This window comes from Eleginops maclovinus, chromosome 12, assembly GCF_036324505.1.
Source record: "Eleginops maclovinus isolate JMC-PN-2008 ecotype Puerto Natales chromosome 12, JC_Emac_rtc_rv5, whole genome shotgun sequence".
NCBI lineage: Eukaryota > Metazoa > Chordata > Actinopteri > Perciformes > Eleginopidae > Eleginops > Eleginops maclovinus.
In genome coordinates this window covers 14,387,566-14,404,311 of record NC_086360.1, presented here as the reverse complement: position 1 = coordinate 14,404,311, position 16,746 = coordinate 14,387,566, and the positions used below count along the sequence as shown (strand labels likewise).

The window sequence follows — 16,746 nt, the reverse complement described above, 5'->3', positions numbered from 1 at the left end:
TGTGTGAAAGTGATCCCTTACTGTGTTCCTGCCCAACATTCTTGTTTTATAACAATTACCCCATCTTAATATACACTTTAAACTTTTTACATGTTTGTAAATATGCTCATGAAAAATGTATTTGGTTCTGTAGTTTTACAGTAATCTGCTTTAGTGTGATAATTGTTTTATAATTTACTCACTCTTTTAACCATTACGGCCTCTCAATTTGGCACCTGCTCTCTTGAAGATATTCCCGTATACTCTTACTCTCTCTCTCTCTAAATCTCACTAAGTGATGTCCTTCCTTCGTTCTGATATTGATATTAGAGTCGGCCAATGTTCTCCTTGAAGTTTAGAGGAAGCATTACTCTGTCAGTGTTTGGACAATCAGCGAAGTTCTATGCCAGCTTTTAGTTCCCGAACCATGGGAAGGTACTACTTTGGCAGCCTATGGTTAAAACGCATTTAGAGTTCCTGAGTTTATAAAATCATAGTCAATCCCTTGGGAAAGACCATGCGATGAGACGCCCAACAAGTGACACCCTGTGAGTGGTAGCTGCCCAGTTGAATTGCAGCTATGTTAGCTCACTTTCACTGTTGGATTTCACTATCACTGCCTTTCCTATTTTCAATGGAAATTTGTCATGACAACCCCCAGTGAGTGAAAGATAAATGTCAGACACAACTCCAAAAACTCCTGTATAAGCAGATGTCTGCAACAAATATCACTTTGAATATTTACTCTGCTGATGGAAATGGAGACTGGAGTAAGGCTCCTGGTGGTATTTGGGCCTGGCAGATATGGGAAGTGCAAGGCAGCTCACAGTCGGGCTGGGGAGAGAATCCGCTCTGCACAGAATGATAAGGTCAGCTATATAAACTGGCATTTTTTTGGGTCAGTCCTTTGGGTGCGTTCAGATGTCTGGCTCTCCCTGCTAGATGTCTCTCCTGCATCTGAGGTCGCCTATCCATTTTCTGTCAGTCACAACACCGTTGACATTTTTTCAAGGTTACAATTAATTCATATTTGTGTCACTTTGAATTAGCAGTGACTGATAGAAGTGAATGTGTGTACAAAGGGAGAGGAAACTATGACCCTGGCTGTTAACAGTTATTGGAGGAAAGTCAATGGTTTCATCAATGAGGCTGACAAGGAATTAAACCACAGGAGACATTTTTTTGGTTTTATGGAGCATCAATGTACAACAAAGGTACCGAGTCATTCACGGTCATTTTTTAGTTATTTTATAAGTGAACTTTATTATATGCAGTGACGTATTTAACCTTAAACAACGTGAAAAAGTTCTGACTAGTAAATCAGAATACTTCTATTTCTGCATGTTTCTTGTGACCCTTTTTTCTTTCTCTTACTGTCCTGCTATTAATATTTACCATACTTATTTCTTAGGTTCACGTTTTTTTTTCATACGGTCCATCATGGCTATGTTGATAAGCCAAGGCAGTGAACCTTTGTATAGAGGCATCATCTAAATAATGAAGGAAAAAAATCAAAAACATTGCTTCTGTTCTGCCAACGTGTCATTGTTAAATCCCTGTCACCTCAAAAAATGGCAGAGATGTCACATTTTGATTTAAAGGTCCCCTATTATGCTACTTTTCAGGTCCATATATATATTTTGTTGCTCCACTATGACATGTTTTCATGCTTCAATGTTGAAAAAGCGCTTTATTTTCCTCACACTGCCTGTACATAAATGTCCACTTTTCACTCCGTCTGAAAACGCTCTGAAGAGCCCATGCCCCCACCTTTTTGCAAAAGCGCACTCTGCTCTGATTGGTTAGCTGACGACTCTGTTGTGATTGGTCAACCGCTTAGAGAGTTATCAAATGTCCCGCCCCTGAAAAAAACTGAAAAATAGCATCGCTTGTTGCGCCGTACCAGTTTATTACAAATAAATAATGATAGATTGTCAATGATCATTTCAAAGTGACACAGATAAATCGAATTAACCTTCAGCTGCGTTTTTATGACCTTGAACACAACCCTTGATCACAAACAGCAAAGACTGTTTATAGCTATGGCTCTGTAAAGTCAAGCAACTTTCTTGCTCTTTCTTGGCTGCTAGTTCAGTGAATTTTGTTCATACAGTGATGATACTTATACCAATGGAATCCGTGGAATCTCAGGTTTCATATGATATGTTTGTGCAGATAGCATGAAGTAAAAACAATCGCCGTAGCTCGTTTTCGTTCAGTGCTGATTTAGACACTTGGTGTTGACATTATGTTTCCTTTTGGTAAAAATGGTTAATATGGTCTGGTTGCTGAGTTTCTTCCCATTAAACGGGTATGCCACATTAATAGGTTGTTAAATGTTAACATGCCCTGCGACGCTGTTTCTTAAAAGTTGCTGCGTCTGGGCTTAAGAGGTAACGTGTTGTGATGAAAACCCATCTCGGTATTTCTGCACAGTTCAGGTAAAGTTAGTGTGCATAAAGCCTGAAAGCTTGGTAGCGTTTATAGCGTTAGCTTGCTGCTTTGCCGAGGCAAGCAGTGTGCTTGTGGCTCAACTCCCAAAACAGCTCCACAATTCATCTGCGTCTGAAAAGCGGGTCTGATAGTCACCGGATTTCGTTCTGCCTGGTTCTGTCAAAATTCTATGGCCGGTTACAAACCAAGTGGGCATTACCATGAATAATACTTAAGCTTGGCCACGTAACACTGACGGAGACTTCCGATTGGCCCATATCTTCCGCCTATTTTCTTTCATTGGCTTTTGCATACAATAGACAAGTTCCATAGTTTTCAAACCTACCATAGTTCACAAACTCATATTGACCTATCTTATGTCAAAAACAACAGGGAAAACCTTTTTTTAGTGGAATGTCCACTTTAATTGCCAAATTATTAGATGTATATAATGTTAGGTGTGCTGCTGTGTAACAGTGCTATTATTGTTTCAGGTCGGCAGGTTGGTCCAGACAGCACATGCAGAGAAAAGCTGGAGAAGATGATCATACTGTACACAAAAACTGTGAGTTGACTTGTATATCAGTATACATTAATAAATGACAAATGTCCATTTGATCATCAATTAACTGGTTGAATGTTTGAAAGATGTTGCAAACTAATTATATTGTCTACTAAATGTTTATATTTCTCGTCCCTTCTTCTATGTTTGTCCTTCTTCTCTTCCCCGTGTTTTAGTTGTTAGATTTCCTGGAGTACCATCCATGTGCATTCATACCCCTAATCCAGCGTTCCCTGGAATTTGCCGTCAGCTACCTGTTTACGCCTGCAGGGGAGGGAGTGACCTTTGAGCGCTTCATCGTTCAGTGCATGAACCTCATCAAGATGATTGTAAAAAATGAATCCTACAAACCTTCAAAGAACATTGAGGGTACGATATGACTGTTGTGGGAAAGAGGGGCAATAGGGTTTAGAATAAAAAGGAACAAAACGACAACCCAAGAGAGTAAAGTGAACGGTAGACGAGTGACAATAATTGCAGTCATCAGTGAGGAGAAAGAAAAGATGTAAGCCAGACAAGCAAATTTGAATTTTAAGTCTATGATTCTAAGGCCAACAGAAAACACTACTACAGTAGCTTTTCAAAACTGATCACTGACGGAGTTTGAAAAAACACAACACTGCACGCCACAATACATCACCAAGTCTCATGTTTATTTCAAGCTGACAGAAGCCTTCAGTGCTTCATTAGCTGTGGAGCACAGCACTCTGTCTTTGTTCTGCCAGATAGTATCGTCTTTGGTGAGACTTATTGAAGATCTTTCTTGGATACAAACTTTCTCAGAGAGCAGAGCCATATTGTGGTCCTTGTGTACATTGTTGGGTTTCAGTCAAATGTTTAAGTGTGCCTTGGCGGCAGAGCCAAGTTCCATGTGAGGTTTGCTTTCCATTTCCAATTTCCCAACAGGAAAACAAAAGTATTTTGAGTAGCAGATAAGTTGAGCCTTGACTGACCTAGCTCAGCTCCGAGAAGCCATCTGAATTATTTATTAGGCCCCTGCTGTCAGTCAGACAGACAGACAGGTAGATCCATGTGTGTCTGAGAGTTTTACTACCGCACATCCAGTTCTGTGCTAGTAGCGACGTGGAGTTCAGGGGCCACAGGTTTGGAAGTTTTAATGACGAGAAATCTGTTGGTTTAAGCATAGGTAGGTTTACCTTTGAAAGTAAAAACCCACTTTCATGTTTGATTTATATCAGAATCCTCCCCTAAAAGGCTAGCGTTTGTTTTTGCTGTTAAAAAACTATTCTTTAATAAACATTTTCTTTTAGGATAAAAAGGTTGTGATAACGACAAGATATCAAATATAATTTGTTTAATGTTAGAACACAAACTACAAATGGCTAACAGAATACCAACATTGCTTGTACTAAGGTTTAGTTCACCCTTTTATATACAGCTCTGGAAAATTAAGAGACCTACTTCAGCATTATCAGTTTCTCTTGTCTTATTATTTATAGGTATGTCTTTGAGTTAAATGACTTTTTAATTATTTTTTAATTATTTTTTTCCGGAGATTTATATTAAAAAAAAATCAAGCCTTTTGAGTTTGAGCTTATTTTTGTATTTAAAAACGTAATATATCTCCCAATTTCTCACTCAAATTGTGATTCCACAATAACTTAAACATACAATAACAATAACTAAACAAAAGCTTTAAGTGCTAATATTAGAGGACTTTTTGTTTAGTAGATAAACGGTTAATAACATTTCTATCTCTTCTTCAATCTTTATTTTTTGTTCTCTTTTTTTTTTTTATTCCCCCTCCCTTCTCCTGCCCTCAGACAGTAAACCAGAGAGTCTGGAGGCTCACAAGATCAAGACGGCGTTCTTCACACACCCCACACTGACAGAGATTGGACGCAGACTAGTCTCACACTACTTCCTCCTCACAGAGGAGGAGTTGGCAATGTGGGAAGAGGACCCTGAGAGCTTTGGTAATAGCACATCCCAAGATACACAGGCCTAATCCAAAAATGCAGATTTATCTGGACCTGCAGGCTGCTGGTGTTAACAGGTTCAATCCAGAATTGGGAGGTAGCCAGCTCTACGTTTTATGTGATAATCTGCACAGTCAAACTTTAACCAACACCAACAGTGGTCATGCTCTGCTATTTACAGCAATACAGCATTGGGATACAGTTCTATAGTTAATCAGACCCAGACGTTTTTAAGAACACATTTGCACTTTTGCGCAGAAAATAATTACTGTTTGTATTTCACGCCATAATTTCCTAAAAGATAACCATTTGCCATCCCAGAATATAGTTCAGTCATGTCCTATTATTAGCTTGACAGTCCTCCATAGACAGCCACTCTTCTGCTTATGCTCTACATGGGAACACAGCTCTCATACTTATTTTATTTTCTAGCTGTTGAAGAAAGCGGTGGAGACTCTTGGAAATACAGTCTACGAGTAAGTATAGGCATACACATCCACACATTTTATAAAAATAACCATAACTGAAGTTTATTCCAATTTTAATTGCTTTGGTAAGACTTTTTATTACTTTTTACAAGTACCTTTTAGTGTGTGTGCTATATTTTCAGTTTTTTATGTGGTGGTACTGGGCAGGCTGTATACATCGCAGCATCATAAAACAGTTAGTGGTCCCCCAGGCTTTTGCTCATATCTCAGGCAGTGGTTTGTCTTTAGCTGTTTTTCTGAGTCATGACATAATCCTCTCTTCTGTGTCTTATTTTTTCTGTATACCCCTCATTTCTCTTTCCTTTCTTCTGTGTTGAGCCCCATCTCCTTGCTTTCATCACTTCAGATGAAATCCCTCTGCTCTGCTGTTTTTCTAATAAAATAATGTTGAGTGTGTAATACGATCTCCACAAGTGTTTATTCATTTGACCTAAAAAAAAAAAGAAGTTCTTATTCTTTTAAAATCAGCTGCAACTGAAACAAATTCTGGCATACAGAAATTGCAAGGATACATCTCCAAGCCTCTGCAGCTATAAGTCAAAAAAGATACATTTATATGTTGCAGAAGCTTAATATATCCAGGGTTTTTTCTAGAAAAATATAGTATGAGGGCACTAACGTCACTTCCTGTCAAAATTATTCTCCCGCCCACCTTACGGCTGAAATAATGCATAAGAGCGAAGTGGAAAATAATCATTTATTTATGTCTTAAACTGAAATATTGTTTTATCACTTTAACATCTGCATTTTGGTATAAGAACACATGCCAAAAGTAAGAGGGCGCAGCTCCCCTGTTACCCCCAGACATAACCCTGATATCTTTTATTGATTACACTCATAAAACAGGAACTTTTTCCACACAGTGATCGCCCTCTTTTGACCTTCTTATTCACACATTGCTCAGTTTGGTTAATGGATCAAATGTCACTATCTATCTAACCCTCCCATGGTCACCAATTCTAATGGCTGATTATAGACAGCCTTCCCCTATCAATATTCCCAGCTGTCTATATTTCTTTCCTAAAGAACCAGCACTTTTGTTTGTTTGTGTTAATCCTGTGAAGCTGGGTTGAAGTGTCATCTGACCTCTGGCTACCACACACCTGCACTTATTGCACACAGCATGTATTCATGAGTTGTCTCCATCCAATTCCTCCGATTTCTCAAACCTTTCATTTAAAATTGATTTTTGTGTGACATCTTAAACCAATATACTACTGAAGATGTGTGCACTACCATTTCTCTTTTTCTAACACACAAACTCACTCATCCCCTGACAACTTCTCATTGATTTTTATTGAACTGGAAGCTCAAGGCATTGATTGCCATTGAGCGTCTGTGTGTGTGCATGAGCCTCTTTTTATAAAATAATTCTTTGTGTATACAGAGGGGTATGCACTGACATTACTTTTTAATACAGTAATCGTTCTCAAAATCCCTGAGTGTCCGACCTGATCAAAGCGGGCTGCTAAGAATGGGCAGAGTTGGGAGAAAAAACACAATGACATCCGCAATCAATTATGTCAAATAATCGACCTTTTTGTCCTCTGCTCTCTTTCTCTATTTAGCCATGTGCGGAAGTGTTGTTCCTGGATATCTTCCACAACTACAACCAGACACTGATACCTGTGCTACTGGAAATGGTTCAGAATCTGCAGGGTCAGTTAAATTGCAATTCAAATCATATTTTGTTAAAAATATTACTTTTAACAACCTTTTTAATGCAGGAACACATTTTATAATGAATTTGTACACACAATGCAAATTAATTGACTTGGTGTTTGTAAAATGCTGTAAACATAAAATTGCCTTGCCTTGCATGTACTTTACAGAATACTGATGATTGTACCCCAGTTTCCCTGTTACACAAAATGGGCTTCAGTATTGAGATCCAATTCAACATCATGAAATAGAGCCTTGTTTTAGACTAAGGTGATAAGTATCTCATATTGGACCATTGTTCATGTTGCTTTCAGCAGTTACAGAAGGTATAACATGCAATATATGGGCCTGACCGCACCATCAAGTTCCCTGGTGACAACCTCCAAAGTTACAACCACTCACAGATCTAGACTGTTAAATGTACACACACACCACAAAATACTGCATTCCCCCTGGTGGCACTGCCGCGTAGATCTTGTTCTGTTGCTGAATTAGCGACGCTATCGCTCAAACTGGCAGATTACGGGGTTTGCTTCTGGCCCCTCTCCCAAGCTGCTTTCATGTTCAAGTGACAGAGTGGAAATGGGTTCTGCTGGAGCAAGGAAGAAGCCAGATTGGTGTAATTCTATGGTTGAAGGGAGGAAGCTATTGATGTTGTGAACTAAGTACACAATAAGGGCTAACAGAGAGGTAGAGAAACAGTCCAATAAAATGATCGAGACAAGACAGATATAATGGAAAAAAGGCTGCTTCAAGGTGCAACTGTCTGTAGTCACTGGGTCCAATAAATCCTACAGATTATGTATTATGTCTGTTATTAATGTAAACATTTTAACTGTATGCACGTCACTCCAGCCAATCAAATAATCCAGAGTTTTAATCTGTCTTTGCAGGCCCAACCAATGTGGAAGACACTGTTCAGCTGCTAATGAAGGATGCAGGTGAGTCAAAGGCTTCACATACACGTTTAATGTCTGCCGTCTTTCTGTCATGCCAGGTGAATTACACAATCGATTTGGACTCTTTCTCTTATTTTCTTTAACAGCAAATGTGATGCTTGTAAAACTTTTTTTTCAACTGTGGCTGTGAGGTGGTGCATTCCTCTTTTTTAATTGGGGGGTTTAAGCATTCGATCCAAGCCCCTGCAGGCCATATGTGGATGTAACCCTTGGCACAATACTTGAGGTGTGTGTGTGTGTGTGTGTGTGTGTGTGTGTGTGTGTGTGTGTGTGTGTGTGTGTGTGTGTGTGTGTGTGTGTGTGTGTGTGTGTGTGTGTGTGTGTGTGTGTGTGTGTGTGTGTGTGTGTGTGTGTGTGTGTGTGTGTGTGTGTGTGTGTGTGTGTGTGTGTGTGTGTGTGTGTGTGTGTGTGTGTGTGTGTGTGTGTGTGTGTGTGTGTGTGTGTGTGTGTGTGTGTGTGTGTGTGTGTGTGTGACACACCATCGGGAGCAGCATTCGGTCAAGTATTGTGCCAGGGTGGTGTGTGTGGGTCTCTCTTACACACACACACACGTCATCTGTTAAAGCTGGATGCCAACAGAGATCTCGGCAGTTTCTTGAAAGTGTTGATGGAGTCGTGCGGTGGCAGCAGCAGTGACATATAATTGTGCTGTGAGAGCTAAGGCTAGTGGAAGAACCATCAGGGCACTTAATAACTGCAGGTCCTGATTTGTTAATGAGTCCATCGTTATAACAGTGGTAATATACTGAGACTATGACCCTAATTATACAGCTTAGAGAGGAGGGCCCAGGATCCCAGCCTCCAACCCAAAACATAACGGATCCGTTTAATGAGTGAAATACTGGAAGAGGCACATTAGTTCGTCTTGGCTGATATAAAGACATTTGTCATTTTGTAATGGACGGTGCTTTGTGACATACCTATTTGCTAAAATACCAAGACCACCTGCGTCAACGGTTTTTATAGCTGACAATTGCAGCTTACTGGACTACAAGGAAGTAAACAGAATGTTTGAAACAGTGCTTTAATTTTTGGTTTTGCAGAAGTCTGTGAGGTGTTTACATATTTTATGTATCCAAAGACAAAATACATATAGTAACGGGTAACATCATTTCAGTTAGTACTTCTTTGGCTCCTCTATCAATATTAATGTCTTTTATTTCATATTGTTTTATACTGTCATTCTTTTTTTCTAATCTCATATTTTATTATTTTCCTGTTGTCTCAACTCATTGCAATGTCTCAAATATTAGTGTAATGCAGCATATTCCAGAACCCTAAGCCATGTTTATTAAAATTGAGCTATTATACATTTACTTTGACAATACGATTGTTTGGAGGGCATAATTATACCTAATGCTTCCACATTAGAAAGCTTCACTGTGTCACTAATGAAGTTACCAAACTTGCAGATCTGATCACTTTCAAATACAAATGCCAACAGTCTGGATATAGCTGCAGTCTGAATGTAGCTTATGCTATGATTGTTTTCTTACTTTCATTGTGGTTGTTTTGTCTGCAGTATACAACGCAGTAGGACTAGCAGCTTATGAGCTGTTCGACAACGTGGACTTTGACCAGTGGTTCAAGAATCAGCTTCTCGGAGAACTTCAAGTCAGCCATCACAGGTTAGTGTTGACTTTTTAATTCCATTTGTCTGGATATTTTAAAGTGTAATAATTAGGGACAAAGATATTTTCCACTCCAGAAAGAAAGAAATCCCCAGGGTAGGAGTGCAGTAACGATATGTTCTGCTATCACAGCAAATCTGCCAGAATAAAAATGAGATTTGATTCAATTGAAGACCTGCGATCAATATGAGACAATATCATATGGTCATTTCACACAATCAGTTACAGTGATATTTACAAAACACAACTAAAACATCTGCTGTTGAAGGTCTGGTGGCAGGTCAAAGCTGGAGAACGGCTTGCCACTCAAATGATCAAAGCTGGTCACCTAAAAAGCCCCCCCGCATTAAGTGAGCTCTCACTGTTGTTATTGCTAACTTTGACGCCAACACTCTTTAACTATAATAAGCAGGGGGCTTGTCTGGGCTCTGGAGGAGTTGCAGCATTAAATCAATGTCCTACACTCTGTCTATATATTGAACACACGGCCCAGCAAATTAAAGCTAGCACTGCTCACTCACAGCGTTGTGTATTAATGTTGTTACTTCACGTCCATAATATGGGTCATTCATCATGGAATTGATATTTCGATCCAGATTGATGGATCCCTTTACCCTATGTTCAAAAATGTTGAAACACAATTGCATTGAACTATATGGGTATTCTATCATTTCCTGAGCCCTGTTTGTATTCAGTTTTCATTTTTAAATTAATACTTTTTGGAGTTAATTACATTTTGCCTTACTAATGTTACATATGATCTAATAATAGTTAAACTAAAGCTAGCTAGGCACTCCTTTTCTTAAGCTGATTATTTAACAGAACATGAGCTCACTCGCTGTCATTAGTGCTGTCGGATTGCATAGTTAACATACTTTTCAGGGTAATTCAAGCTAATAGACTATTAACCTCTGTCCAGCTATTGATAACTGTCAACAGCAGTCAATGCATGCCAAAAGGCTAATAATTAGCCAAGTGATGCTAGAGTCAATGTCTGTAATGGTCACATCAACAACTGCTGCTTGTATTCACACATTTGTCGTGAGTGATTCACACATCAATAAAGCAGCTGTAAAGGAGCGTAAGATCAGCATTAGCATCATAACAGGATAGGTAAAATTGAAAATCAGCTATACAAACTCCACTAATCACATCATGAATACAAAGACATTTAGATTCAGCTACAATGAATAGTGAGCTCATAATAAAAGTCAGGGCAGAGAGGAAATAAGCCAAAGGGGAGGCTGTGACAGTAATATGAAGAACAAAGAAGTGCCCTGCTCTCACAGACCCCAGAACGATCAAAACTCAAAGGCTGCAGCACTCCAAAGGTCAGCTCAGGTTGTTGCTGACGTCAGTGTGTTTCTGTGTGACACCGTGCAGGTGCTAATAACCCCCTAACTTTGTATCTCCTGGGACCTTATTGCTTTGGTCTTTCTCATGCTTAGTTCACCTCCACTTTCATGTTTTTCTTTTTGGTATTTAAAGTTTTTCTTTTACCCCAACTTATTTTATGTTTCCGGAATAACTGTGCTCATGGTGACACACTGACTAGGGATATGAGGCTTCAGCCTATGACAGGCATCAATAAAAACGTCCTGAAAAATGTAACCAAATGAGATCCGGCACCTATCGTCAGCCTTTTTCTGTTTCTTGTGCACTCAAACATACCAATGCACGCAATAATAATGAGGACCAGATAAAACACACTGTTGGCTCTGATTCAAGATCCTCTTTCTCTGCATTTTCTCTTCTTCAGCTGCTCAAAGATGACAGCGTTTTGAGTTCCACTTTTGAATACATTCCTCAGCTTGTTAATGGAGGGAAACATTTTCTTGTTCTATAGTAACATGTTTTCCCCTGCACTGAAGATGGATGCTTATTGAACCAACTTTCTTATCCGTCAAAGATTTTAGTGACGTGTTATTTATGCTTGTTTCAGCTGCAGTTGCAAAGCACTTAGATGCTATTCATAACTCTGCACTAATATGTGTTACTGATAAATACAATTTTCAACATCGGGAGCTGTGTGCTGAGGTTGTTTGACCCTGTGTCTTTGTATTGTTTATAATGCTCTTATCTATTTGTAATGCTCTTACATTGCTTTGTTGCTGCCTTTTTATTGTTGAACCTTATAGAACGTACTCAAATAATTGTACATTTTATTTGTTTTAATTCACCAGTTTCTCATTTTGGTTCTCTCGGCTATAATGTAAACACAGTCTTTACCTCAATGAGTCACAATGAATGTTTTAAATGAACTTGCAAAGCAGTATAGAAATGGAAGCACAATCCTAATGTCTTCACACTATAGAGATACTGTCAAAAATACAAAATGTTGTTTTATATTTAAATAAAATACACTGAAGAGTTGATAGCAATAGAAAGGATGTCCCCAAATACAACAGTCTAGCTCCAGGCATAGGTTATGCATTTGGGTTGAGATATAAGGCTTGTGCGGCAACAACAGGTAATGTCATTTCTCCAACAAAAGAAAGACACACTGGGTTACTTGTCTACTCAAACAGGAAATCCCTGCAGGCTCATTTAGCTCCTTCTCATATTATTTCACTGTATGTCTCTTTTCTTTACTTTACTAACTCCCTGTTTTCTGCCAGTTGCAAGTGTTTCTTTTAATATGCATGCCCCTGCCTGCACTCTTTTTTTCTTTATGCCTTTGTTTGTATGCTTGTATGAAATGTACCCAGAAAAGCGCTATATAAATGAAATGTATTATTTTGTATTAATAATGCTGCTGAGATATTTACCATGGGTTACTATATTCAATTGGGTAAATCATTTTTATCTTAGACAATGTGGTCACAGCTGTGTGTTTGTAGAGTAGTTGAACGGCTCAGAAAATCATGACTAGACCAAAACTATCCTTTAAATGATTTAGTTTTTGGTGTCCTCAATGAAATTCATAACAAAGATTCAAACTTAATTCATGGTCATTCTGCAACACAGGGTTGCATCAGAACTGTTGTTGTAGTCCATTTATGCACATTACAAACAAGATATAAAAAAACAACAGCATAGCATTCCTTTAGTATGTAGTAGTCCTGCAATTTAAGAAAAAGTAGTAATATAAAAACTGGAGAATTTTCTGGGCAGATAAAATGGCTAATAACATATTCATATCATCAGGCTGCCAAATAATGTGTTTTTATAACAACAGAGGGATCTTTAGATGATGACCTATTGCCTAGGATTGCGTTTGGATTTAGTGAAGCCAAGGTTAGTTATATAAATAACAGTAGATCAACTTTTCACTGCTATTGATTGCTATGTGCTGGGGTGCTGAATCACACTGTCAGACATCAGATTTTCCCACAGGCTTTGTGCAGGCTTACGTAAGCGAGTAAATTAAGTATATTTATTATTCTGCATTACTGATGATGCCTCTCGATTAGTGTCATTTTGTTCTTAAGTAGCAATCACAATTGTTTGTGCGTGTGAGTGTTGGCCTACATATGTTTGCACACTTGGTTGCTTGCTCCTTTGCTTAAGCCGGCTTGTCTTTGCGCAGTCAGTGTCATCATGGTTAACATACTGTTACAATTTTTACGTCAGACTCCAGTGGAGTGCAATAGTCACAAGAAAATACTTGCTCAGACATATGAGAAAAAAACAAACCCTGCCGGTCGAAAATATGAAGCTCTCATATGCTCGATCAATGCCAAGAAAGGGATCACAATACCACAAAGAAGAAACTGTAGGAGATCATCAATATGGCTTTTAGTGTTAATGTTATTGATCTATCTCCACAACTCAAGCCAATATACTTTATGTTAAAGTGACCTCCCATCCAGCACACCACCTTTTCCCTCTCTAAGAACTTACTTGTATTTTAAACCAATTTCCACCTAGATAGGCTGCAATCCAAATGCATACAAATTAACTGCAGACATTGCAAGTTTATTCAATATGCTGGAGAAATGAACTATGCATTACGTATGCGATATATTCACTAAGCAACCAGAAAGTAACAAATCCCTATGTCATACTGCTGGGCCATGATTGAAAGAGCTGTCAGACTTTGTGGCAGGGACTCGACGTGGACCTACAGTCTCTTCAAATCAAAGCTGACCATGCAGACATTAGTTTTTTGCACGACTGCTTGAGATTTATAGGTGGATGTTCCTCTGTACCGCTGCTACTTTCAAGTTCATTCCAAGGGTTTTCAGGTGGATTGCCATAGGGGATTTGTGGGGATATTAAGTGCCATATTTTAGACCAGTGAATACTTGAAATGGCCTGTGCCAGCTGACTTATCTCCACGCATTTTTGAGCCCACATTAAGAGAAATGCCATGAGTGTGCAGTCTTCAAAATATCCTTCCTCCCACGCAACAATTACTTATTTCTGTAATTTGCTAAAATGTTAAAGTCCAATTGAAATCAGCTGTTGGAAGGCTGCTGAAATGCCGATGTTACAAACAACTTGGGATATGTAAGCATGATTGATGGATCAACATTTTTTGCATTGTTCATGTTTATTACTGCCAACAGATTAGCACACGCTTTGTGTTTACACTCACAGCCACAACCCTGTATGGTAATATAAGTAAGGGATGTTAAGGCAGATTAATTTCTATGAAAAATAATATCTGTATTAAAAACCTTTTATGATAATTAGAATAGCTAATTAACTCTCAACCTCATTTTATATTTTTTAAATGTGCCCACAAGTCTTCTCAAGACGAGGAACACACCTTTTGTGTTGATTAGTGCAACAAAACAGAAAGAGGCATTTTTTAGACTTGAAAGGTGGTTATCTAAGGGTTAGTATTTCTATTCTTTCAGCTCAACTTCAAATGTAAACATTTAATCTAAGTCTTACAGTATTACAAGTTTACATGGCTAGGTGGCTAAAATATTCCCCCAACTTGGCAAAACCTCACGAAAAGCAGCAGGACAATAATTACATGGTATGATAGCAGATGTCACATTCAAAGAGATTTTCTGGCTGAAACACTTGCACTGGTGCACATTTGTTGCTGTTACCAGCGTATTCCCATGTCATGCTGCACTGCCTGCCTTCCTTGGCCCTCTGAGCATTGACCTGCTTACATGTACCTTGATTTATATCACCAAGAAAAGTAAGATAATTGACATCAATAACAATATGCTCGGCACCATTGAGACTTACCATTTATTAAAACGACAGATGAACTGTCAGTTACCATGCTGTTTCCCTTTAGCAGGTCATTTAGATTTGTTCTCATCAATCCTGGTTCTGAATAAATTTTTGGGCCATTTTGAGATATTCTTGTGCTGCAATTGCTCACTTATCTCGGGCAACAATCATGGCATATTACCACGTTTGACAAAATTATGATTTCCATATTACCCCAGCAAAGAGCGGTAATGAACTCTATTGTAGCTGAACAATAGAAGCTAGGTGTTTCAGGGCTAGAAAAGAAAGCAGTCATGTTTTTAAAAAATGTTGCAAAGGTGTTGCATTGCAAGCAATATGTTACATGTTAGTACAAAATAAATGACTGTATAGCCTGTACTGCCTCTGGCATCACAGTTTGACTGTTAATTCCTCCCTGCAGCCTTACGGCAAAAAACACACACATTGAATAAAAAAGAGCTTCATCTGTTGTAGGTGTTGTTGAGCCTGTGGACCTCTACTTTAGAAAACTTGAGGGACAATGACAGGAACCTAAGGTCTCCTTGTCTGATGAGAAACCAGGTGAACCTAAATTACTTCCACAGTCTGTGGAGTTTCTATGTTGACAGGCTGGTTAATGTCCTGGTGTCCTGTCTCTGCCCCGAAAAGTAAGAGATAAGGACAGGTTGCAGTTAATGGTTTTGAGAAACATCAATAGAGCGGATATAATGATTAAGTCATTAAGGCAAATAATTAAACTTCTAGCACAGTCTGATGAGGTTCTGACAACTAAAGCACTTTACTGTAATGCAGCCTTTAAAACAAGGAAAGACAATAATTTTGCCATACTACGATATCCAGAATCCAAGACAATATCTAGTCCCATATCAGCATATTGCTATAAGTTGTATATTGCCAAGCCCTATGTTTGATTTATTGTACAATTGGCAATGTTAAAATTAGCTTTTTTGGTGCCGACACAGCTGTGTGAATCTAGATGTTTAACTGGAAGTTGCTTCATAACTCAAATGAGCAATGATCTCAGGCTCAGGAACATTTTTGTATCTGAGTTGCTAATATGAAATCCTGAAAAACAGGATTTCACCGCTCTGCTTCATGCGGTGTTCATTACCTTCCACAGGATTAATTGAAATTTTGAAACATATTATTATTATTTTTTTTTATCCTTCCTGGACATGTACAAGCTCTGTATGTGTTTACTTTTTTCTTGTGGGTTAGGTATTTTTTTCTCCCCATTGGTCTTTGTGCCTCTCTAGGTCAGCCAAACCATTTGTTTGTGACTTATACCTCTGGCTGAGCCTCAGGCTGCCGGTAAGATTCTTTACTTATTTATTAAATTACATTACAAAAATCCTTCAGTCACTTTTGGGGGTACTGTCTACACATGTAGTCATACTTTAGTGCTTATTACTGTGGCACATATAGATTCAATCTCAATCTTTTACCCCTCTCGGTTACTCAAATTGTCACACCCCTAATAAGCAATCGTGCCTTGGTACAGAGAACTGACAGAATCATTTTTAAGCAAAAATAAAAAACTCTCCCACTTGGACACAGCCATACACCCTAATATCACCCATATCGACATCCCTGACTAGCCAGTGAGCTTTTTGTGTCAACTTGACAGACTGCGAGATAAAGATACAGAGTGTTTTCCCCCATTCTATTTTTAGAGTGTCAGCACAAAAAGCTGTTGAACACTTTGGCATCTTGACCTTGACCTTGGCTTTGGTGGCTTGAACTAATGTTTAGAGTTTGGTTAGGGTGGGGGCCAATAGATGCTGTAAAATGACACTGTGCCCTGAGTAGCTTAACTTAAGTTTTCCCTTGTGTGTTCCACTGTGTATGGATTTGTTGTGGCTTTATGCTCCAACATAATTGAGTTTGTTATATTCACACAGTTAACGTCTGAGCAAAAAGAACCCCATTCATTGCTGCCGTAAGTGTAAGCTG

At 38.7% G+C, this 16,746-nt stretch overlaps 1 protein-coding gene across 1 annotated transcript in view; it reads left to right on the top strand.

The window, feature by feature from the left end:
• The window catches only part of ipo11 (importin 11), a 92,771-nt gene that overhangs the window by 13,436 nt on the left and 62,589 nt on the right, over positions 1-16,746 (top strand). The window contains exons 9-15 of the mRNA XM_063898124.1: positions 2,907-2,977; positions 3,151-3,343; positions 4,759-4,911; positions 5,347-5,390; positions 6,971-7,061; positions 7,958-8,005; positions 9,546-9,651. Coding sequence (XP_063754194.1) covers positions 2,907-2,977; positions 3,151-3,343; positions 4,759-4,911; positions 5,347-5,390; positions 6,971-7,061; positions 7,958-8,005; positions 9,546-9,651 — 706 coding nt within the window. The remainder of the gene's footprint in view (positions 1-2,906; positions 2,978-3,150; positions 3,344-4,758; positions 4,912-5,346; positions 5,391-6,970; positions 7,062-7,957; positions 8,006-9,545; positions 9,652-16,746) is intronic.